Here is a 24787-nt window from a genome sequence, read left to right on the forward strand (position 1 = left end):
TTTTTAACCATTTGCAAGCCAGGTGCAGGTCTACTCACGTGTGCCGGATTCTAGTGTCACTTGATTAAAAAGAACAGTCTGGTGGACCGGCGTTAGCGCCGAGCGGCTTCGCACGTGCAGCCGAATCCCTGGAAACAGCTGTGGAAGCACAGGTAGGGCATTTCGGGGGTAATGGGATGTTGCACGGCTGTTAAACCGCTTGTTTGTGAATTAGTCATGGCAGGTCAGAGCGCGGGGCTGCTGGGTATCTTGGCAGAGCTCGGGGCCAAATGAAAGGTGGGAAAAATGGAGGACGGGTCACAGTGACGCAGAAACACCAACAGAAAAAAGGAATTTACAGAGAAGGAGGGATTGAACGGCGGGGAGATGAGTTTGGATAATTTTTTTTTTTAAGACCTCAGGGAAGAGGAGGTTTTGTGATGGCTGGATACCTGGGATCCCTGAATTCATTTCACAGTTTCAGAGAAAATAAAATGGCGCTGCGGGCGAACCCTCCGGTCGTGTTGATGTTCCTCCTCAGTCCCCCATAGCAGTGTTTATCGTGTGGAAAAAAACAGTCACCTCAGAGGTTCACAACTGGGATCCTGACACAAAGAGAGACAGGGAAGAAAAAGCCAGAGTGAACGGTCTCGGGAAGCTTTGGAGCCCAAAAGAAAAAGAGAAGTGGAGCACAAAGGCCTGAAGCTGATAAAGTGGTGTACATGCAAACGGAAAGCTGCATCACAGGGGACGGCGATGGGAGAGGCGGAAGAGAGGGAGGAAGAGGAGGAAGGTGGAGGAGAAGCTGATGTGGTGGTGGGGGGGGGGTGAATAAGAGCGCTGGAGTGCGGCTCTATAATTATCCCGATTGAGATTAACTTTAAATACCCTCGAATAAAAGCATCATTTCATGGACGGTGGCTGGGCGCCTTTTCACAGGCCCACAATGACTCATCTGGAGAGGGAGTTTAAAACACTGATACATCTTACAGCAGCACCAACACTTCAGGCCTGAACGCTCCACAGAGAATAGCTCCAGCGTCCAATTATACTCCACGTGCAACCCTCACAACGCATGCAAAGAGGTAATAAGGCCGCTACACACACACACACACACACACACACACACACAAAGGAGCAAACTTGAATCCAGAGGTGCTGGGCAGACCCACACATGCACAATCAGACAGCAGCAGGCTGGGTCTGTGCGGGGCTGCCGAGGCGACTCATTACCTCTCCCTGTCGGTGAAGGAGGAGGAGGCGCTGTGCAGCGTCTGCCGGCTGTCCTCCGAAGCGAGGGAGCGAGGAAGTGCGAGGGTGAGCGGGGGGGCCACGCCACGGGAAAGCGGGGGCGGATGCTGGGAACAGCTGCGATCGTAACTGGGGGAGATGGATAGTCAGGCAGATAAATGGAGGAGAGAGGAGAGTGAGGCAGGGACGGGCGTAGGAAAATTGGGGGGGCGATGAGTGGAAAGAGGAGCGATAAGGATGGCAAGTAGATAGAAGAGGATGAAAACTTAAAGAGGGAGGAAAGAAGGGGAGCAAGATAAGAATGGGCAAAAGCAGAATTGAGGGAGACGATTGTAAAAAGAAGAAGACAAAGCGGGCAGGGACATAAAGGGATGAGACAGGAAGTTGGAGTTTGAGAGGCACAGGTATTACAGTGTAAGAAGGTTAGAGAGGGAGCGGCAGATAGCAGACGATGATAGAGAGGGGAAGGTGAAATGAAGGGAATGGCACAGAGGGGGGAAAAATGAGGAGAAAAGGCAGAGAAAAAGAGAATCGTGAAGCAGAGAAACAAAGTCGGGGAGCATCAGGAGCCATTTAGCATCAGCGAACACATTACGCTGCCACTGTGAGAGAGAATTACTGCACTCATCGGACTCATTAAAACGCTGTCAGAGGGGAGAGGGTGGCAGAGCGAGAAATGGGAAGGAGACATCACTGTGGGACGAGGGAGACAGTCGGAAGGGGTGAGACGAGGGGGGGGTGCAGCAGCGACGGAGGGGTCACGTATCGCCCAGGTGTCGTGCCGTTACTTTGATAAGGGGCATGAGTTACGGTTCAGACGCAGTGGAGAGTCACAGGTTCAGGCTCTTAAGAATACTTAGAAGCACAACAAAGCTGTTCCCCAGACCCATTAAAGCCATCCTGCACCCTCGTCCCCCCCAACCGCCTCCCCCGTCCTCCTCAGCAACACCTGTCCTCGTCTGGCTGACTCCTCTCACTATACACACACACACTTGATAACATTAGCCACACTGTCAATTCGAGGGCCTGGGAAAATCACGGAGCACATATGCTGCTCTTCTATAATCATAATGAACTGGACGCTGGCCAATTTCCACTATAGGCTATCATTTGAGTCCATCTGTAGACCCCCTCCCCTTCGTTCCGTGGCACTTTCTCCATCTAACACATGGTGTTATTTACACATTTATGACACTGAAGGACGGGGCCCGGACTATATAAAGGAGCCGCTGCCATGTCGCCAGTGTGAACCATTAACGCCACTCTGAATTCAGCGGGAGCTAAAGTAAGTTATCGAAACAAGAGTGAAGGCCAGTCTCAGGAACAGAGAGAAAAGGGGGCTTATCGTGTATCAGCTCACAGCAAGCTGGAGGATTATCTGTGGATCTGCAGCCAGACTGGCGGTGCTGGGAGAGATAGGAGACTGGTGGTGGAGATAAGAGGAGAACCGACTGTGCCGAGATAGACAAATGGTGTAGTAAGGCAGTGACTGGTAAAATTTAAAAAAAAAAAAACAAAACTGACAAACCCAAAGAAAGGGGGCAACATGAGGACTCAAAGAAAGAGAATAATCCTTGGAGGCGAAGGGGAGGAGGAAGAATGGAGGGTTAAACCGGGAAAGAGGGAAAATAATGTAGGAGTTTGGAAGCAAAACTGAGATTAAAAGAGAGAGAGAGTGAAAAGACACAACGGAAGGGAACAAATCACACAGATTCAGGCAATGAAATGAAAAAAAGTAACACAATGGGAATTTAGGTGAGATGTTCAGATAAGAGAATTACAGTGAGGAGAGGGGAAAAAATCTGCGCATGGAAAAACCGAGAGAGAAAGAAGAGAGCGTGGATGCGTGGAAAAAGAGTCCCTGTGGTCAAATAAACGAGATGTTATTGGTTTGATCAGCAAACCGTGGAAGTGCTTCAGTCCATCACGTAGATGACTCTCTATTTCCAGTTAATGGCCACGTGTGTTGTGAGCAGCACTTCCCTGTCCTGAGAACGTATGGCGTCGGCTCCAGATTCCCCACCCTGCTCCAGGAGCTTTAATGGCCACTGTGCTCCTAATACACACAGACACTCCAGAAGCCTGTGAGGCAAAGGATCAGAGTGTTTTTTTTTTTTTCGTTCTCCCCTCCTGTTCTGATGCTCGTAGTAAATGTTTAATCACTGCAACCTCAATAGCTCTGAATGGCGAGTCTGTGCCAACGGTGACGTTCAGGAACACAAGCGTTGACGACAAAGTCATTGGCAAGCGATTGCTGAGCTCTTGCTTCAAGGGGGTGGGGGGGACGTAAAGCCATTACATAATCTTCAATGATGTTCGCACGGACAAGACAAATGCTTCAAAGTAAGCACGGAAACACCCTGAAGGTTTTCACTGTTATTGTCTGAGAGTTATAAGCAAATCATCACTATTCCTCTATCTGCCTTTTTTAAGTAAAAAATAAAACCATCTGGCTTCCCTATAAATTCCCACACATCTGTAACAGTGTACATTTCCATCTTGATCTACCACTCAATAAAACAGTACCATGTATTTTACTGAACAGCATCGTCAACCTGTCACCATCAGTGTGATTACTCTCCCAACTCTTAATGCAATGCCTGACGAATTCCTAAGTTAACAACTTATTTAACCAAACTCAGACTACTCATCCTTACAGTCCATAAAATTAGACTCCTTAAGATTGTCCCGATGTTGGGGAAATTTGATTATGAAGTAATTTGCATGATACAAATCTGAAAAGCGGAACTTTTCATTTTTTGCAGAAGCAGAATTATGTTTTGAAATTGTTTATCTCATTACAATTCAGTTCAGGGCAAATCTTCAGATGAACTCCTCGTGTTCACTGTTCAAGTGGAAAAAGACTGTTATTCTAATTAAATGTAAGTGTTATTAAAATATCAGTATTTGAGTTACCTCATTTGACCCTCTGTTTTAAAGGTGCAGTTTACAACAGTGGTGCCATGCCTGGTTTCTCCACTGGGTGGCAGTGTTGAGGATTTTCTCTGAGTTTTATCATTTACCGCGTTGGATGAAGAAGACACTCATGACAGCGGCTCACTGCGTCCCTCAGTGGTACAAAGTGGTATTACAAGATAGAGCAACTTGTTAGTAGTTAGCTAACTCCAAACTCATCGAGGATGAAGGTAAGTCACACCTTAAAGCCTGCCAGTCGCCACATAGCAAACACAAACATAAATAGCTGAGCTAAATAGGAATGAGCACACACAAATTCTATTTAGAGGTACCAAATACCACTCAAAACACATTTTTGGACTGTTGGAGTAATGTCCGTGTGCACACAAAGAGAAAATGCAAACTCCACGCAGAAAGGCCCCGAGACCAGACTCGAACTGTGCTGTAGCCAGGGCTAACCACTACACCACATGCAGCCCAGTGCCACAGTTTTAAATCCCTGCAATACAATGCACTTCTAGATGTTGAATTCTATGATAATTTTTTTTGTTCTCCCTCGGGGATGGGGGGTTCGAGGGAGGGGGTGCTCGAAGCAAAACAATTTTGCATACTGTCGGTTAAAAGCATCCACATTAGCGAGCCAATATGCTGACGTAATAACGATTGCAGCTTCTTCTGGAGCTCACACTGAGCCGGAACTCTCTTTGAGCAAACTCTCGTCTGGAATTTTTGCAGTCCTTAACTTTGTCTTTAAAAAAAAAAAAAAAAAAAAACCCACGAGGTGATTTAATCAGCAGAATTGCAGCTTCCTGCTGAGGCACAGGTGTCCAGAAAGCCGACTGATCATTAATTTATGTTCAGCAGAAACCAGTTAATTTATTTCTCGCTCGCTCACATGCACGCACATACATGCACACACACACACAAAGTTAGAAGTGTAAAGGTTAGGTTCCTACCAGAGTTTGGCTGTAATGACGACTGCTGTCAGGATGAGCAGAGACGAGATGGTCACGGTGACATAGAACTGAGGGTCCACTGTAACACACACACACACACACACACACACACACACACACTCATGCAGTTACTAATCTCAGACTCTGATCACGTATAATTGTATCCAGGAAAAAAGATGAAACTAATGAAGCCGGCTGAAAACATGAAATCAGACTCTGGCCTCCAACTAAAACACCAGTCCGATGACGTTTTCTCTGTGTTTTGTAGTTTTGTCAGCGGCCAATTCCTCCCTGTGAGTGATGAGAACTTTATTAGGCATTCCCCTCCACAGACACAGGCTGCTGCACACGGCGGAGTGTCAGCCTTCACCCCGGTGACAGCTAATTCCCTGGAGGACTCCCGGTGTGTGCTGTGTGTTCACATGAACTGGAGCTCATGGCCACCCTTATTTAGAAATCCATCATGTGAGTCTCCTGATGCCCACCTTCCTCGGGCTCCGTTTCCTCCGCCTCTGTCCCTCCGCCCTCCACTCCCTCCTGGTTCCTGGACTCCAGGGGTGCCCTCTCCCGGGGAGGCGGGCTGGCGTCGGGGTAAGCCCAGTCCTCCGACGTGGCGGTGCTGGCCTCCTGCTGGCTGCCGTGCAGATGCAGGTGGTCGTTTTCTTGGCTTGAGAGAAAGTGGTAGGTCTCATCCTCCAGCGGCTGCGTGGGACCCCAGACCACCGCCCACAGGGGGGTGGGTGTGACCTGGGCTGTGACAGACAGCTGGACCGACAGGGCGTCTACCTGCTCCTCACCCTCTCTGTCGTCACGGTTACAGGTGGAGGGCTGTGTCACCAGAGCAACCAGGAGGAGGGAGACGAGGGCAGTCAGTCGTGCGACAGGAGAGATGGAGCTGGAGTTTAGGGATTGAAAAAAAAAAAAAGAAAAAAGAAGGTGGAGGAAAAAAAAAATCAGAGGTGGTGGAGTGACAGAGGAGTTATCAGAAGAACACGAATTGTCCACATGCGCCCCGCACGACCTCAACAGCTGAGACGCTGATCCCCACGCCAGGCATCACTCAGCATGACACTGTACACATGTGCATCCCATACATCCCTCCACCTCACACTCTTCATCTTACCATCTCTCCATCGCTTCGCTCTGTTCACTGAGACTCCTCTTCTCCGATCATCTCCCTCTGTAAGATTAAACACAGGGGCAAGAGAGGGAAAGAGAGAGGGAGAGAAAGGGGAGGGTCCAGCTTTTGTCTTCTTTCTCTATGTTGTCACATTTAAAAAAAAAAGAAAGAAAAAAAAAACATGTAAACACAGACACCAGCAAGAGTATTTGGCAGCGAGCCAACTGTCACCTTTCACTAAAAAGAAAAAAAAGAAAAGAGACTCCTTTGGGCATTTACATTTAACGCTCAATTATGCGCCACATGTTCACGCAGAGTCCACATCTGCATGCAAACACATCCAGAAATACACACTCATTGTCTGTTCTGCCCTCTCACACACACTTACAGTGCACACACACCTGAGCTCAGCACATTAATCATCATTAGAGGCATCATGCATGGAAGCCAATACTCTATCTGGCACTTTTTGAGCGGAGAGAGGCAACTTCCCATTTCCAACTACAGCCGAAATGCCACAGAAATGTCAGCTGGAGACGCACGAGCGGACCGGGAGACGGACACAGACGCACACACACTCCGACATATATCAGTTATCATGCCTACCTCTGGCAGTGGAGAGAGGGAATGAGAGGAGACAGAGAGAAAGGGGGAGATACAGAGAGCAAGTGAGTGAGAAAAAAAAAAAGCATCGGTTGCCGTAGCGACAGAGACATGTAGAGTCCGCTAGAGTAAGAGAGGAGAGAGAGCGACGTGCGGAGGGCAAGAGACTGTAGGAAAGAGATTTAAATGCTAATTATGTTTTTTTTTTTTTTGTCTAAAAGGGTTCAATTAAATGGACACAGAGGAAAAGAAATTAATTTGACAAGGCAAAGAGAAATGATACTGAGGACGACGTTAATAAGCTCATTCTGAGGCTGGAGGTTCAAGAAAACATGAAAGAGAGAAAAAAAACTCCTCAATTATGTTTACAAAAACAGCAAGGACACCCCAAAGAGGAAAAGAGACAGAAGTATAGACAACAAAGAGGAGAGGGAGAAAAAAATAGGAACGATGGGAACAAAGATGGACTAAAATTTAATTTACATTCTTTCACACCAGTCGCCGAGTGAGAGCAGTGAACTGGTGTTTTAAGAAGAGCCAGGGTCAGGAGGAAATCAAGACACACGACAAGAAATGCACATTTCTGGGTGGGATTTGCAGTGTGACAGCTTTATTACCGTGAAAATAATATTTACATGAAACAGAACACACAATCTGCAGATCACTCGCTCGCACACACACACACACACACACACACACACACACACACACTCGCTGACTCTCTCCATCCATATGTTCCTGCTCTAACGCTGATACCACGCTCCACTCCCTGAACCCTCCTCCTCCTCCTCCTCCTCCTCCCCCCACCCTCTCATTTCCTCTCCGTGGCCGCGGGCCGTGGTGTCCTCAGCGCGAGAGAGTGTGGCGGTGTCACTGCAGAACGCACCGGAGCCACGAGCCAGCCCCTCCGTCCCCGGAGCCGCCGTCGCACCCGCCGTCTGTCTCCTCGCCGCCGTCATCAGCCTCGTATTCTAAATTTGACAAGAAAGTCGTAAGGATTCATCACGACACGCATCACCTGACGCCGGCTTTGTAATCCACACTTCTGTGCTTGCTCATTAGGCGCGTGAGTCACTCGACTCAGACGTTGAAAACGTGTGGAACCGCGGCGGCGCGTGTCTCGGTACCGTCGGTCTCCGCGTCGTCTTCGGTGTCTCCCTCCGACTCCAGCAGGCACGAATCCATCCGGCTGTCTCTCCTGACGGTGACATCACCCCTGTAACATTTACACCAGCAGTTAATTAAACACACATCGATTGAGGTGTGTGTCAAAGTGTGTTAAAACCATTAGCATAGAATAAATCCCTGTGTAGCTTCAGAATTGGTCGAGCAGTTGACCTCCGATGAAATCATGAATATTCAAATCAGGCGAACATCAGAGCACCTGCGATCGAGATCTTTTGAGCGCAGCGGCGCCGGCCGGCGCTTCACCCACCTCTGCCGCCCAGAACTGGGGAGCTGCTCCCATACGACGAGGTCGCGACCTCCAGTGACCCACCGGTGGTCTCCGCTCCCCGTAGTCCACGCCGCGAAGCAGAGGATTCTGGGAGCTTCGGGCCAGGTCAGAGAGGCCAGATATCGACACTGAGGCAGCGAGAACACTGCAGAGAGGAGAGAGCCACGATGAGAGATGAGGTCAACCCAGGAACACAACACTTTGTTGAAGTTCCGTACTGTGTTTTCACCCTCGCGGTGAACGGAGTTTACTCTGAGACTCACAATTTAGCGCGCTGTCTCCGTTCGCCACATCATAGCAGGAGCCAATTAGGAGGCCTCCTGTCTGGTGAACACAATCTGTTACACCTGTGACGCTGCTGTGATTGGTCAGCCTGGACATCATCCCTGTGATAATTGGACAGATGTTCGGTGGAAGGATCATGCAGATTTTCCCGTTCGCCCGTCAGGTTGCAGAGCTCACCCGTCCTCCAGTGCAGGATCCCGATGCAGGCGTGGCCGTGAGCCAGGAACACTCTGTCCCCCCTCGGGCTGAGGGTCAGGCGGCCGCCGCTGGCCCCTCCGACGCCCGTCACCTGGCCGCTCCAGTGCTGCAGCAGCCTCAGGGGGTCTCGATCCGAACACCGGTTCTCCCACACAGACACCCCCCCCTCAGCCGAACCGCTGAACACCAGCGGACCCTGAGACTGTGGAGGGCACGAGAGACACGGTTGTCATGGTGATTTCAACCCTTACAACAAGTGTGTGTGTGCGTGCACATGCGTGTGAGAGGAAAGTGTAAGTATGTTAGTGCAAATGAATAAGAAGAAACTGTGTGTGTGTGTGTGTGAGAGACAGAGACAGAACGAATGGAAGAGAGCATGCATCTTTGTGCGAATAATCAAGCAGAAGTGTGTGTGAACAGTTTAAAAATGTTTCTGTGCTGCTGTGGTTATAAATGAATTGTGCGCTTTGCATGATAAATAACAAAGCGGGTGACAATGATGCGTTACGCTTTAATGCTTTGGGCATATTATGATGATTGAAAATCGAAAAAAAACATTCATATGCAGCTCTGGGTTTCAATATTCATGAAAAGGATTTTTTTTTTTTTTTGCTCAAAATACATACAGTGTGCTCTAAAATTGGAAGAGCTCCACGGCTTACATCTTAACAAATATCTTTGATTTCCATTTGAAAGCAATAAACAGGGAAAGCTGGTGTGAGGATAAGAGTGAAGAAATACAGCCATTTGATTTCTTGAGAAGAGGCTTTTTTCACAAATTACTAATCAAGAGTTCTAAAGCCATTTCAGACAGTGTCTACAGAAAGTTAAAAAAAAAAAAAAAGAAAGAAAGAAGAAGAAAAAAAAACATTGGCATGTCTTTGTGTCAGCCGGCTGGTTGTTAAAAATAGGCTGCAAATGAAAACAGCTTGAGCATCCTCGGTGTTGTGAGAGTGTTGTGGTCAGCAGGTGGATCACACCCACCTGGATGGAGGTGACCGCTTCCTGGTGAGCGTTGACTGACTGACAGTTTTGGAAAGTGTGCCAGCTCCAGGCCTGAACTTTCCCCCCGTCTGCAGGGTGACAGAGTGTGAGGTTAATACGTGCTGACAGGCGACTGGCAGTCATTATTGTCGGTCACGGTCGACCCACCTGAGCCTGACTGCCTCGGCTACAGGTTTCCATCTCTGTGATTCAGCTCGGTGACACGCTTTCTAACTCACTGGCAGACGATGCATGCCACGGTATCAGACTCGGAATACACATTAGTTAAAGATATGAATGCAAGACGGAAGGAAACAATGTCTGGAAAGCACATCCAGCACTGTTACTATTCCATCATGCAGTACTAACAAGAAAACAGCTGCCTTGATTTCCTCTGCAGTAGAATACAATAATGCTAGGTCCTGTCTCAGAGTGTTAATTAGGAGTTCTAGAAGTAATGTCCCCACAGTAATGCACAGAAGATCTGTGATTAGTACTAAGAGGTGAACTTCAAAAACTGTCTGCTAGTTTTCCCAAGAAGAGCTGATGATGTTTTTTGGTGTGAAAGATTTTCACACAAAATACCCATTTTCTCCCTTCTCAGTCATTTTGCAAATAATTTGAATTAAGAAATAAAAGGTATTCTGTGATATTTTTTCCATTCCTTTTCTCAAACCTTTGCACACGTACATTAGCGAGATAGTAACTCAAAGTGACACAGCAATCTCTGGCTCCACCTGTGCCACAAACATCCGCTGCCTGCACAAATGCACAGAAATACACACCTGAGCCGGTGATGATGTAGCCGTCTTCCTCTGGCACGAAGCAGAGTGCAGTCACAGCGTTGAACGTGTAGATAGACTTAACACACTGCCCTGAAGGGAACAGTAAAATACTAATTTAATGGGCAGGATGCAGGCCATCAGTCACACAGGCATACATTGATTATGATGTGCACAAGCTTCACAGACGGAACCCTCGGGCTCCATCCACTATTTTATAAACTGTATATAGAGTATGCGCGTGTGTGTGTGTGTGCGTGCGTGTGTGTGTTCATGCACTTAAACGTACCAATGCTCAGAGCCCAGATCTTCACATAGCAGTCTGCAGAGCCACTCAATATAAACCTCTCTTTGTCGGACAAAGACAAGGACCAGGCTGGAGAGAGGGCAAACACAGACAGCAGAGCAGGAGGGGGCAGAGGAGGAAGAGGAGGAGGAGGAGGATGACGAGGGAGCAGGGATCATAGGGAGGGTGAAAAGATGAGGAAAAATAGATTAAGCTGACAAGAAGCTCTAAATAAATGATGATGCTCAAAATGAGAACGGACATGAGAAGAAGAAGACAAAAGAGAATAAACATGACTTTTTAAAAGGAGGCAAATAATTAGCGGATGAACGCGATGCGACTGCGGTTCATCATTAACGCGCTCCACTCCCAGACTCGGTATTTTCGGTTTTGGGGAGGCAGGTGGGGAGGGAGGAGTAGGAGGCGAGCCGGAGAGAGCTTTGGAGTTCAAATGATGGAGGGCTGCCTGCTTCAGACGGCGAACTCTCTAAAGTGTCTGCAGAGGTTATCTCTCACTGGAGTCGATCTGATGAACTGCTCCTATAATTACCAGAGCGCGGGACACAGGCGGCACTCCGCCGCAAGTCGGCCCACATGCAGGGCCGCGGACGCATGTCTGCGTGTGTGTGCGTGTGTGTGTGCGTTTTCGTGTCCTCACCCAGCCTCTTGCAGCACTCGGGGGGAGGCGCAGACAGACAGGTGACCCCACTAGTGTGACCTCCCATGTTCTTGTGCTCGGTTGCCGTGGGAACGTGCCACACCTTCACAGTGGTATCTCGACTTGAGAGGAAGAAAAGATGAGTGAGTGAGTGAGTGAGTGAGTGAGTGAGTGAGACAGTGAGTACGAGAAAGAGAGAGAAGGCGGTGAAAATGAGCCGAGTTAAAAGGCGTTCGACATAAACCGCGAGAGATTCGCTCCAAGTCATTGGGGCGGGGGAAGGAAAAACAAAAACGTGTCAGACAGCGAGGGAGAGCGCAGCAGCCTATTAAGTGATAAATTACTTGAAATGTGCTCATCCATTATGCAAATGAACTTCGTTCCCCCCCCCTCACCTTCCAGAAACCACCAGGTTGTCAACGGCAACCACGCAGGTGACGATGTCGTTGTGACCCTCCAGCAGCCGCAAGCGAAACTTTGCCTTCTCCCACGACACTTTGAGGGATGTAAACTCGGCTTCTGTAAAATAAATGATTTGTGCAATTAGCGGTGTTGACTCATCAGCATGCTGGCTTGTTAATCTGCACACTTCTTCAATATGGATTAGGCTGCCACTGCAAAAAGCGTGGGGCTAATTTAGCTCCGAGGATGCAAACCGTGGGCCCTGTCTTCAGGGGAGCCAGTGCAGCCTGTTGGTTTTAATACTGGCAGTCACACCGGCTTGTTAGGACTCCTCGGGGCATACATGTATAATCTGATTTTAGATGTTAATCGCAAATTAGGACGCCGCTCTGCGCTTTAAACTGCCTGCCATAAAGTGTAATGACAATGTCTTAAAGCCACTATTCTTAATAATGGCTATATACCTTCCTGTCGCAGTTGCTGCTCCTCCTCAAAGCGTGCACAGCCTCCTGACACGTCCCGGCAGTGATCCGACACCCTGGCCGGCTCGGTCCCGTCCCCCTGTCTGTCCGTCCCCGCTCCCTCTCCCACCTCGCTCCGCCTGGCAGCCACTGCTGGCGGAGCCTGAGCTTTGGACTTCTTTTCTCCCTTAAGGATCTTGGAGGCTGGAGGCGTCTGTGATGGAAGGGCCTCTGGGGCATCCTCACTATGCCAGAGCAGAAAGCAGGAGTCGAATAAATAATCGACATGCAAACAGCAAACACAGCATCCGCTGTGATAGCATGGCAGCGATACCTGTGGAGGATTCTCAAACTTCTTGTAAATAAAAACTCTTTTCTAATGAGCTCCTAATTTGTGTGGTAGAAATGCTACATCTGTTTAGGTGAGCTTCAAGTTAATGGACATTGATTTCCAGCTCAATTAGAGGGGCTAATATTCTTTAATGATGTTTATATCAGACATTATGAACAGGAGTGAGGTCCCATTCTGCCAAAGTGTGACAGAATCTGACCTCCAGTGTGTTTGGATAGACATACAGCAGAGATCAAAAGCTTCAAAGTGAATGTTGTTGCTTTTGAAGAATTACACTTCTCTCCATCTGCCCCCCCACCGCCCTCCTTGCTGGTACCTCTCCCATACTTCCTTACACTTGTCTTTTCATCTTCTCCTTTTTTCCGTCTCCCACAATCCCAAGAGTTTGCTGCGGGCCAGAAAGCTGCAGCTGAAGCTCAGCCAATCTGGAACGCAGCTCCGCCTTCCTGGAGATCTGAGAGGGAAGAAGCCACGAGATTGGTTGTAAACCAAGCTGCTAAATCCACAAGTTGTTTATATGCACAACCAACATACTCGGCCTGTCTTGATTTATTAGAGTGCAGCTTGTGAGCATACGCCGTACGCCTGAACCCAGACTCTGAGCTTTGAAATATGCATGAATGAATGAGTGGGCACGTCAGTTTTACTGTATATTAAATGGCTGTTTGTTAAAGGAGCACGCCATCGACGTATTACCGAGGCTTATTTATCACGTACTCGTCACCCTAAGGAAAAATTGTGTTTTATTTCTGTTATGAAGTTTATCTGCTGCCGGTGTCACTGTGGACATTTTCTCCATGTGGAAAATTAACAGGACGGTGACATTAAGCAAGAAATTTACAAGGTGACAGGACACACTCCGGGGTTACATTTTGGAAAATATAGTCGCGTGGCAAGAGAATAACCCCTGCCGCTGTATTATTACGATATTCCATCATCATTATGCATGTAAGAACAGCAATAATGTTGGAGCTGACCATAGTTGGAGCTAAACTACTTTCAAAGGCCAACAGCGATACGTTACATTTTTACAGCTTCTCATTCGTATTTACTGTTAAACAGTTTAAGGGAAACCTTTTATGCTTCCTTGTATTTTCTGGCACGCGTTAAATGTCGCACAGTTGTGTCCTCATTTTAAACAAAAACAAAATGTCACAACATAAAATTCATCTCTTGGAGGGAAAAGCAACATGTGGATGAGTCGATATCGGCTCTCTACAGATGTTTTCATGTGGTAGTTTATCAAATTACAAGCACAGCGCTGCCTGTCTGCTGAAGAAAGATTTCTGCAAGCAAAGAGGCTGGAGTCAAATTACCAACTACTATGCTGCATATGGATTGGGAGATTGCTGTAAAAAAATAGTGGCATGCTGGAAGCAATGAGGCAGGAGTGAAATTACAAGCATAATGATGCACATCGACATGCTGATTGCTGGTAAATGATTGTCTTTCTTAAAGTGTCAATGCTGGCATCAGATCACCACTGCAATACGACACACGACTCACAAACAGCTGCTGTTCACCGTCAAGGAGCTGAAAGGCTAAATGCTGTCTTACCTGATGAAAGATGAGTTTTAGGTGTTGTTCCCTTAAAATGACAAAACAGTCATGATAGTCTTAATAAGTTTAACTCACCACTTTAAATTCTGAAAAAGTCTTTTTTTGAGTGAAATTTTACGAGATCCAGTTTCAGAAAACAAACCCTGAAAACGAGCATGCTCTTTGATATAGAATGTGACCTGTAAATATAGCTGTTGGGTAAATACAGTCAACAAATGGTTACAGAGAAAGAAAGAAAATCAAAGGGAAGTACATCAAAATTGGATTAAAGTACATTTTCAAGTATGCTGTATTCTTTGTAAACATCTATGGAAGTGCAACTCTTCTTTGTTGTTCTCCTTGAGGCAAGCCTTTAATTCTCTGTTGTATATTTTAAAGAGATATATTTTAAAATAAACAGGAAGGCAGTTTTTTTATTATTATTATTATTATTATTATTTTGTGCCCTCACTGGTTTAGAATTACTCACGGGTAAATTCATAAGTAAACTTGTTGTGGCTCACAGTAATTCATTCTTGTGAACTCCCTCCAACCTTCACCATTACCAAATGATCTTCATCTGTAAAGGTGTGAGACTCCACGTGCGCATTTATTTTCCTGTTGCCAATTAGGGAGCAGCCCAGTCAAGAAAAATCACTGTTGTAGGGCAGGGCCATACTTCATAGCATTCAGATCCTGCCCTTTAACAAGCACAGACTTTCCAGAAGTTCCTGATAATTATTTTTCCTGATGCACCCTGCTCAACGTGTGATCGTCTGATCTCCAAAGTTCCTAGGGCAAAAACTGTCAAATTATTCATTGCACCTCTATTATTAATTCATACTAATCACTGCCTTTATGATGCCAACAGTGTTTTTGCAGGTTTAGGGAGGCGTGTTTTTGCACATTTGAGGCAAATCACCGTCAATACAAACCCAGGCATCTTGGTCAGTGGGTGTAAAGTGTGCACATTTGCTTTCTGTAAATGAAAAAAAATATCTGGCAGTATTTCCTTTTTAAGACAGATCATGTGTCTGTGATGTCTCCACGGTCATAATACCGTGCTGATCCTGAGGCGATTTCTTTTTTTAGGACTTCCCAAAGACGACCAGCTCTGCACTGAGATCGAATAGAAAGCAAAAGGGAGACGGAGTGTTTCTGTACCTTGAATCTCTCCTCTGGGGTGAGACTGATTTTTATTTCCAGATTTTCAATCTGTCTCAACTTCTTCTGCAGCTTCCTCACTTCCCCCATTTGACTCACAGCGGCGCAGATGGACTAAGCTTCAAACTATGCGTGACTTTTATAGTTGTCAAAAAACAAAAAAGCGTAAAAGACAAAGCATCGCCCGCAAAATAAAAAGGTGTGAGAATGGTTTAATAAATAAGGAGCCATCGGAGGCTGAGAGGTTCGTTGGAGGACGTGTCGCCGGATGTTGACGCTGCGGCGGCGGCGGCGTATCTCCGTCCTAACAGCGACATCGTGTGGGCCGCGAGGGAGGCTGTAAAAAAAAAAAAAAAACAACAACACACTTTTAATACGAGAACTTCATCATGTACCTCACTTGTTCCTAGTCACGTCCATTGAATAATGGGATTGTGTGTGCAGGATTTTTTTTTCAAATATTTATCTTTTTTGATAAAGAGCTGACACGGACTTTTATCAGAGGAGGACGGAGCGGTGCTGCGTTCAAATGCTCCTCCTGCAGCTCGTTTTTTATTCTTCTCAGTTTAGAAGTGACTAATATGAGTGTTGCTGAAATTAATCAGCACCAACATTTTAAAATATGAAGAAAATTTTGTTTTTTCACAACGTGGAGCCAATCCCAGATACTTTGGGCAAGGGTGACCAATGAACCTGACATGCATGTTTTCGGACTGTGGAAGGAAGTCGGAGTGCCCGCAGGGGGAGAACATGCAAACTCCACACAGAAAGGCCCTGAGCCCAGGCTGGAACCCAGGACGAAAGTCACATTCAAATCTACTTTCTTGTATATGGATAATTCTGTTTTGAAATTTCGTTTTTTTTTTTTTTTTGTTTGTGTTCCACTTAACTTATGTGCTTTGTGTGGTGATTAAAACTGAAAATGCTTGCCATTCCATTAAAAGACTTTTAACATGGAATCTGTATTGGACTATCAAATATGATAAATATTATCACCAGCAAAGTGACTGACCAATAAATGGAGACATGATTGTAATCATCATATGTAATCATAATCATGTAATCAGTTTAAGAACAACTGTGCATGCAACATACAAAATACAAAAACTTTATCATCTAACAATATGAACATTGGTTTTCTGTCATTCCAATAAAACACAGCTCCACCAAAACACAATCACAGCTGACATAAAATCATGAAATACACTGCATTAAGCCATTTTCCTTTCAGAGTAAAATCTCTGTGTGTAAATGTGTTATTTGAGTGAACTTAAATACACTATAGTTTCAGATATGTTGGTACATAATACACACACTGAATGCAATTACCTGCACATTTGTAAATATATATATTTTTGGAAAGGATGTTATGATCTAAATGCCTGAAATAAACTTGCATTTTAAGTATTAATTACTTGCAAAGTTTTTTCCAATATTTTGCTTGCTTGAATGGTCCAGTGGCAATCATGAATATCTGAATACATTTGATAAAGTTTTTGATGAATAAAGCAAGTAATGCAAATTTACTCAGTTCCAGACACTTTGTGAAAGATATACCGACTCAATCTTCCAAGCTACAGTCATTTAGAGTCAGGATGAAAAGGACACTGTGTAAAATTGAGTTAATGCCCCTGCAGTATATTTGGTGATGTTGTTCAGTCACTTCAGTGCCGGTTTGCTCTTCATCTGACTTTAAGGGTTTAGGCTCCTGTCTTTAGATGGTCGTGCACATAGAGCTTTAGAGAATAAAAAGAAAGACAGCAAAACCCACTGTCAAGCATCAACAAAAGGTCTACAGTTTGAATAAAGGCAAACTCAATGGTGCAAGTTAGAAATTTTTTATTTTCTCACTTGTCGGTAAAGTTTATATTGACTCTAGTTGAGTCCATGACACATCAGAACTAATTCCAATCACAACAGATCAGGGTACCACACAGAGACATCATCACCAAGGAAACAGTTCCAAAATGACAAAAAACTGTCATATAAAGTCCAGTAACCGGCCCATAAAACTCCTCCTTCCCACGGATCTGCAGAAGCTCTCATTTTTACATCATACCAGTTCAGCTCTGTTATTTCTGACTCTTCAACACTGAAAATAGAATAGCCTTAAACATCATTATACAATGGAAAGCATAATTGGATTACTATTGCAAAAACATTTAATCAGGAGGGTGAAATTAACCAGTCACACAACAGCCATCCCTTCAAACAGCTTATTCTGTCATTGTGAAGAAGAATTCATCAAGCATTGATTTGGTCACCCACTAGAAGGGAACAGGAGCTGGGTTACCTTTAGACCGTTGTGAAACAAATTAGCTTCAATTTACAGATGATGAGTTGTTGAAACTATAATTTGGTAGTGGCAGTGCTTCTGTTGACAACTGTTGCAGGTGCGTACAATGGTATTTTTACAACGTGACTAAGCTAGGTCAAATTTTTTTACCACATCCTCTTTTCATACATCTGTCGGTCTGAACCAACTCTGGAGGGTCCATGAGTCACATTAACCCATCAGTCACGAAGATGGGTTAAGACTAAAACTTTAATAACTTCAGCAGGCATACCGCCAGCTCGTCATAAAAGTTGTCAGAAATTATCTTATTTTTTAGGCCGCATAGGAACACTGGTTGTTTGTGCTCTCACCTCACAGTGCGAATACCATGGGTCCAAATGTCACCTGGGCCTTTATGTGTGGAGTCTGCATGTTCTCAATGTGTGTGTGTGTGTGTATGTGTGTTCTCGTATTTCTATCCTTGTTGGGGCCAAATGTCCCCACAAGGATAGCAAAACGTGGAACGACGTGCCTTGTGGGGACCTTTTTCCGGCCCTAAGTAGGAGAAACAGTGTTTTCTTGACCATGTTGTTGTTACTGAAAAAAGTAAAAGTGCAAAAACATTTCTTTAGGGTTAGGCTTTGTTGTGGTGTGGGTTAGGGTTAGGGTAAGGGTCAGGGTTAGGGGCTAGACATGAATGGGAGTCAATGGAAGGTCCCCACAAGGATAGAAATACGAGACTGTGCGTGTGTGTGTGTGTGTGTATGTGTGTGTGTGTGTGTGTGGTGGTGGTGGTAGGGTCGGGTATGAGGGTCCTCCCACTTTCAAAATGCATGCATGTGAGGTTAATTGCTGACCCTAAATTGCTTGCTTGTGAATGTGAGCAGTTGTGTGTCTCTCTGTGTTTGTCCTGTGATGGATTTGTGATCCATCCAGGGTGTATCTTGCCCTCGCCCATCATTAGGCAGGATTGGCTCTAGTGACACAGGATAAAGTGGCATAGAAGATGGACTATATTGTGACTTTAGCCTCATATTTGGTTTTGTTTCATTAAGCTAAAATAATACTTAATGTACCTTTCAATTCCATCATAACCGACCAAAAATGAAACTGTGACTGTTTACCTGAAATGAGTTTGACACTTCTGACCTACAGACACTTATTATTTCCGACAGCACGTGAAGGCACCACCGCCGTCTCTCTTTTTTGTGTAACTTGAAGTTGAGACACATCAGAGAAAGGACGAGGCTTTTTATCCGCGCAGAGCAGCCTCTGCACTGCAGCTGACAGGCCTCCGGTGATTTTGAGACATTTCAAGGCATTTTTTGAACCCATTTCTGAGTGATCGGCGGCTCTGCGGGCGGAAGTGACGTCACCACACACACACTCCTTTTGTCTGACGACCTTATCCGGAGGAAGTGAAGCTCAGACGAGGCTGCTGGCTCACCGGAGGAAAAAAAACTGAAAAAAAAAAAAAAAAAGAGTAAGGACAGGAGGGAGAAACTTCAGAGATTTGCAGGACATCTGGACGGATTAGGAGACTGAGTCCAGGTGGTCCGGGCCCTGTGGAGGATCCGGGTCCGTCGGCCCCGGTGAACGGCGCTCCGCTCCGTGCAGTCGGTAATAATTTTGTGGCGGATTTGCAGACTGCTGCCGCCTCTCCACCCGTCCCCACAGCCGGAAGTCTGTCAGGATGGTCTATTGGCTCTTTTTTTTTTTTTTTTTCCTCGTCGCTTCAGTTTTTTTATCCTTTGGGTTTTTTTCTCTTAGCTTGTTATTTTTCTCGCCGGGCAGCAGGGCACCGCAGGCTCTCCGTGCGTTCATCAGCAGCACGCAGGCCTGATTAATGCTACATGCACGCGCTGATGAAATGGAGTCGAGCCGTCGAGCCGCGCTTTATGCGAAACATGACATTAGATGCGAAAATATGTCCTTTATTTCACAAGTTAGCCTTTTGTTATTTAGTCGGCGCGATGCGACTCTGCGGAACAAACTTATGGCCGAGTAGCCCGGATTCGCTCCTGGTGCCAAAAAGTGAACCGAGCCAGGCTTTCTTTAGAGGAAACGCCACTGACAATGTTACACGCCAGTACGACCAGACCAGTTCCCTGTACCGACTCTGCCTGTTTAATAGAATTTACAGTAATAATACGTGAATGAATAAGCAGCAGTTTTGGTACAAACTGCGTAAACTCAGTTTAAAAAATAGGCACCAATGTCTTTCAGTACTGTTTCATTGTTTACATTGTAATCGATTACAAGTTACTCTTGTTAATCAACTGGAAGTTTGAATACGTTTCCTAAAATATCTTCAACTACAAGTAAGTTTCACATATATCATGAACAAGGTACTGGGGTGAATAAAATGAAGTTAGTATTTGTTTGATATATGTGAGCAAGGAGAATTTTATTTGATTCACCTGTACAAAATGTACATAATAAAACTGTATTCGTCCAACAGTATAACAAAAGTATACAAGGTGCGAAGAGAACCTGAAAACAGTATCTGAGTACAGCTCGTGTTGTATTGCCTTAAAATGTACTCCATTACAAATGGATTTTTAAAATTTCCTAAAAGTCTTAATTATATTATTTTCCATACGGACTGTGTGGGTGTCAAATCCATAGGGATAGAGATTACTGAGAAAAATGGACTGTAGTGTTACTATTTTTACGTTGCTTCAGGTTTACCTAATTACTTATGAGGGTATGGTTACTAACCTATTCTTTGCAATAAATCTTGATGTTTTCTTTTATCCCTACCCTTACAGTTAATCAGCATTTCATTCAGTTTGCATCCATGCAGTGTCAATATTTAAAGAACATTTCTCTGAAGACAATGACAGCGGTAAAAAAATCACACTTCAGTAATAATATCTGGGAACTTTCTCCAGGAATAATTTGGAGTTTCTGAGAGTGCTAATGTGAAATGTGTCAGGATGTGTGCTTGTGAGAACAATATTTTCTAAATATATACTCTGAAATAAACTAGTTAAAATGGAAACAGCTAGGCCTTAATAATTTAGGCCATGTAGCTTAACTATCAAGAACAGACGTCATTTCACACATGAAGGTGTGAATCCTGTGAATGATCGTGGCTTTAAAATGGTTTCATCCCTCATGTAATGGCGGTGTTACACAGAAGTGTGTAAATTAAACTTTGATTATTCATATGCAGTACTGGTATTTGTTTTAAAGAAAATGTGAAACAGTGTTTTCCAAACCCTGAAACGTGTCTTAAAACCAAAGTCCTAATGATTGTGTTGAGTTTTGAAAAAAATGGGCAACAGTTGCAGCTGAGAATTTCTTCATTTGTTAAGATAAGATCATGTTTAACCAGTCAACTATTTGTTCAATAGTTTTTTCAGTTTTATACCAGCCGACCCGATCAGCATCAAACCTTCTTTCTTCTAACCTGCCCTTGTTGGTTTTGTCTTTGAGTTTGTTTTTGCCTTTGTTACACAATCAGAAAAGTGAAACTATTCCCGAATAATCCCCAGAGGCAGCCTGAGCAGGTCGATCGAGTTGTATTCAAGTTATAGATAATTACATGAAAGGTATTAGGAAATGCTACACATACTGATAGGCAAATGGCAGCAACACCCTCCTCGTTCCAGTGTATGAGAATAACCCACATCAGAATCAGAGTCTTTCTAGTCTGAATGCAGAAATTGAAAGTTAATGAAAGAGCGACCAAACCAATGCTGAAGCTGAAATTGTTATTTTTCTATTATTAATGGGTCATAAACTGGTTATTTCCATTAAAACAGTTTTCCTGATGTGTTGTTTAATGTTCCCTCAATCAGATTATAGTTGGATTTTTCTCCATTTGTCTCCGTGTAACTGTGGAAGTGAATTAAATATGACAACACATTACAACACTGTCACAAACATTTTATGTGATACTGATCTAGTTTACACTGATAATGTCTTGCTTTTATTTCTTTTTCTTTCGTTTCAGTAGATTTTGCTGCAAACAGTGTCCTGTCCTATCAACTGATTTTTTAAATGTTCATGCTTTTTTGTTTTCTTTCAGAAATGATGGAAGATTCTCATTTTAATTCATCATACTTCTGGTCTCCTGTTCCCACTGTGCCCGGGCAGGTGAGGCTTTAAACACCTCACCAATACACCGTGCACCTTATTGTCGTATTGTTTTTATGATGGGAAGGAATTTTTACATACAAATCATGTGAACGTTTAATGCAGTCTTACAATGACTTGGCACATCATGAAGCATTGGATTGGAGAATTACTGAGAGAAGTTTCAGTCCTACTCCCTCACGTGTTTACTGATCTGCAGCTTTCATTTTTGCAACTCCACACACTTATATCGTAAGTCAAATTTATCAGATGATGTAGAACGATGACGGTGTGTTTCCGTGTGACCCTACAGATTGAGAATGCCATGTTTCTGAACAAAATGAAAGAGCAGCAGGAAAAGAGCGCTTCTTTCCCTTCGTCCTCTTCCTCCCACTACCAGACGGCTCTGCTCACCATCCCCACGCCGGGGGCCAAGACAGATGGAGGAGGGCAGGCCAGCAGTGCGGCGCACCTCCACCCTCCTCACAGCACCCAGAACATCACGGTGCTGCCTGTCCCCTCCACTGGCATCATGACAGCAGGTGGGCCAGTTCCTGCTCGAAAAAAGCCTTTGAGCGGCTCTTCTCTCATTTCCGAGATACATTGGACATAATATGTGAATTTCAGAACAGGAGAGCACCAGCAACCGGGGCTGAAGTAGATCCCACAAGTTGAGCGCTGAATCATAAAATAACAGCAGCGCGTTAAATGATTTAGTTTATGAGAACAAACGTTGCCAGAGGAGCTACTAGGGGTGAAGTGAACAGCTGTGTTTCTCAATTTATGCTACAACCTCGGGGCTTTTTCTCAAATACAGGAACGCTTACACTGTAGGTTGAAGTTATCACACAAAAATTGCATTTTCTAATGCATTTTTTAAACAGAATGACATTTGAGGACAGTGTTTATCTGACAGTGAAGTGATGGGAAGTTCCTATTTTGTGTGTTTTCTTCTTCTTTTCTTTTTTTTGTTTTTAATTCAACCCGATCCCTTGCTGTTGCAGTAGATTGTTTCATTTTGCGTCTCTAACCGTTTCTGTCTCTTCTCCTGCAGCCGGTCTGGTGATCACGACCCCTCAGGGAACGCTCGTCTCTCCCACCTCCTCTCAGTCGTTTGTCTCTGGCCATCCAGCAACAACCATGATCGTTTCAGCACTTCATTCCTCAGGTGAGGCAGAGACAATGACGCCACTGCTCAATAACAGGAGTCATTAAACGATGCCGGGAAAAAAGTCCTCTAACTGACCACCACTTGTTTTCTGCTGCTCTCCTGGAGGAGTCCCGCCCTACATGTACTGCTACTACACTACTGCTACGTAATAAATCACAAAAGATAAGACTTATACGATAAGAACTTGTAGTAAAATACTCGACAGTATTGCAACATGATACACTGTAGACATCTGTAATATTGGCCTAAAAGGTTAATGTTTCTGAAATATTTGCACTATGATATCAGGAAGTGTGAATACAGCTGCAAGTATTCATAATGTAATTGCAATATTAGTTGTATATATAATAAATCTGCTGTACTCGTTGGCTTTCTGAGATAATATTGCTGTAATTACTCACAAAAGACTAAATTTACTGTAAATTATTTTTGGAATTATGTCAAGAAGCCACTTTAAATTGATTTAAATCCTTCAGATTTATTTTTGCTGTACAATTATTGGTCTTGTTAACCGATTATATAACTACACTACAAATATAACAAGGAAAAAAACATATCAAATATCATACATAAATGGATGTATAAAAAAGTGTATTGCTGATAAAAGTAAAGACAAAACAATTCAAAAAGAATATAAATAGAAAATAAAGATATTTCTCAAAACTTGTCAGCAGCTTTGGCCACATCTACATGTGTTGTGATCATCTTTTGCCTTTAAAAGCAGCATTCTTCTTTGCAATATTTTTCCACATCTGCTGAAAAAGGTTGCAGAATGCTGTGCTCAGATAAATCCACATAAATCTATTTTCTACGTCTGCTCTGTCCAGATGAGGGTCATAGGTTGTGAAGTCTGTCTCAGATAACATTGGGCTAAAGGTAGAGAGAGAAACAATTTGGAGTCACTGCTTGCAAAATCCTGTGTATAGATTGTTTTAGGAAACCCGTTAAGGCTCAGGCGGAACATGCAAACTCGAGAGCCCCTGACCAGCAGCAGGTTTGAATGCCCTGACCTCCAGATGTGAATGTTTTTCTGCAAACGAGAAACGGAGGTTCAGAAGTCACTGCATCACATCACTGATTGTGTGAAAATGTGACTTGAGTTTGTTTAAAGATCAAACCTTTGAGCTCCGACTCAATAAGTGATGACTCAAGTGAAAAAACACACACAATCCTGCAACTTCTCATGCTGTTTTGGGGTTTTTGAAGATGATCGAACCTGCTGTAAGATAGAAAATACAATTGTATTTTTTTTCTATATACTGTTCAGCAGATGAGTTGTGCAGCAGTGACACCAGAAAACGAATTAAATGGGACACATCATAGCTCCAAAAATGAGAAAACATCTCGCTGCACGAGCTGGCAGCTCTGCATGGCTGAAAAATAAATATGAGCATGAATAGACATTGCAAATCAGCTCAAAGGGTTACTGATCTGTGTTTGTTTTTTTTTTTTACTCCCTAAGACTGAATGTAGTTATGTCTGTTTTTTAAATAATAAAAACACAAAATAATGAAAGCCTTATTAAATGATATAGTATTAGAAAATGGTTAGCATAAGCTTTATTTTATTTTCTGCCTTTAACCTCTTTTCAGAATATTTACCAAAATACTGCCAAAGAAGTACAGTTATAATATTAATTATTATGTATGAATATCAAAGTATAAATCAGAACTCAGTGAGGGTCACAATGATTGTTGCATGAGAGATTAGGGCTTTTCAGCTCCTCTGTGTTGAGTTTGCATGTTCTCCCTGTGCACACGTGGGTTATTCTGATTTCCTCTCACAGTTTGGAGATTTGTTAATCGGCGACTCTAAAATATGTGAGTGTTGCATGTCTCTGTTTGATCTGGGAGGAAATGTGTCCTC

General features: G+C 44.3%; 3 protein-coding genes across 9 annotated transcripts in view; 1 reads left to right on the top strand and 2 right to left on the bottom strand.

Annotated features, from left to right (window-relative positions):
• On the bottom strand, positions 1-6876 carry pianp (PILR alpha associated neural protein). 3 transcript variants are annotated; one of them, XM_030103200.1, is made up of 6 exons: positions 6829-6876; positions 6226-6282; positions 5588-5997; positions 5103-5181; positions 1213-1359; positions 1-584 (listed from the first exon to the last, which is right to left on the bottom strand). In XM_030103200.1, the coding sequence occupies exons 2-6, from the start codon at positions 6234-6236 to the stop codon at positions 563-565; spliced, it is 669 nt and encodes a 222-aa protein (XP_029959060.1). In that variant the 5' UTR covers positions 6237-6282; positions 6829-6876; the 3' UTR covers positions 1-562. The 3 variants fall into 3 exon arrangements, with proteins under 3 accessions (XP_029959060.1, XP_029959061.1, XP_029959059.1); XM_030103201.1 differs by lacking the exon at positions 6829-6876 and adding an exon at positions 6624-6816; XM_030103199.1 differs by lacking the exon at positions 6829-6876 and having other exon boundaries at positions 6226-6586.
• Positions 6862-24787, bottom strand: part of LOC115396990 (platelet-activating factor acetylhydrolase IB subunit alpha) — a 24735-nt gene continuing 6809 nt past the window's right edge. Inside the window, exons 2-15 of one of the 2 annotated variants that reach the window (XM_030103127.1) lie at positions 18792-19128; positions 15393-15729; positions 13025-13143; positions 12341-12582; positions 11870-11993; positions 11475-11596; positions 10820-10906; positions 10534-10623; positions 9749-9837; positions 8744-8966; positions 8545-8667; positions 8261-8426; positions 7953-8041; positions 6862-7796 (exon numbers count right to left, since the gene is read on the bottom strand). In XM_030103127.1, the coding sequence (XP_029958987.1) occupies positions 7696-7796; positions 7953-8041; positions 8261-8426; positions 8545-8667; positions 8744-8966; positions 9749-9837; positions 10534-10623; positions 10820-10906; positions 11475-11596; positions 11870-11993; positions 12341-12582; positions 13025-13143; positions 15393-15482 (1665 nt within the window). In that variant the 5' untranslated portion in view covers positions 15483-15729; positions 18792-19128 and the 3' untranslated portion in view covers positions 6862-7695. The remainder of the gene's footprint in view (positions 7797-7952; positions 8042-8260; positions 8427-8544; positions 8668-8743; positions 8967-9748; positions 9838-10533; positions 10624-10819; positions 10907-11474; positions 11597-11869; positions 11994-12340; positions 12583-13024; positions 13144-15392; positions 15730-18791; positions 19129-24787) is intronic. The other variant, XM_030103128.1, reaches the window with a different exon arrangement.
• Positions 19100-24787, top strand: part of znf384b (zinc finger protein 384 b) — an 11233-nt gene continuing 5545 nt past the window's right edge. For 3 of the 4 annotated variants that reach the window (XM_030103120.1, XM_030103118.1, XM_030103121.1), the window contains exons 1-3: positions 21682-21771; positions 22064-22292; positions 22805-22918. In XM_030103120.1, coding sequence (XP_029958980.1) covers positions 21682-21771; positions 22064-22292; positions 22805-22918 — 433 coding nt within the window. Of the gene's footprint in view, positions 19288-21681; positions 21772-22063; positions 22293-22804; positions 22919-24787 lie in introns of those variants that run through there. The other variant, XM_030103119.1, reaches the window with a different exon arrangement.

Source organism: Salarias fasciatus, chromosome 11 (genome assembly GCF_902148845.1).
Source record: "Salarias fasciatus chromosome 11, fSalaFa1.1, whole genome shotgun sequence".
Lineage (NCBI taxonomy): Eukaryota > Metazoa > Chordata > Actinopteri > Blenniiformes > Blenniidae > Salarias > Salarias fasciatus.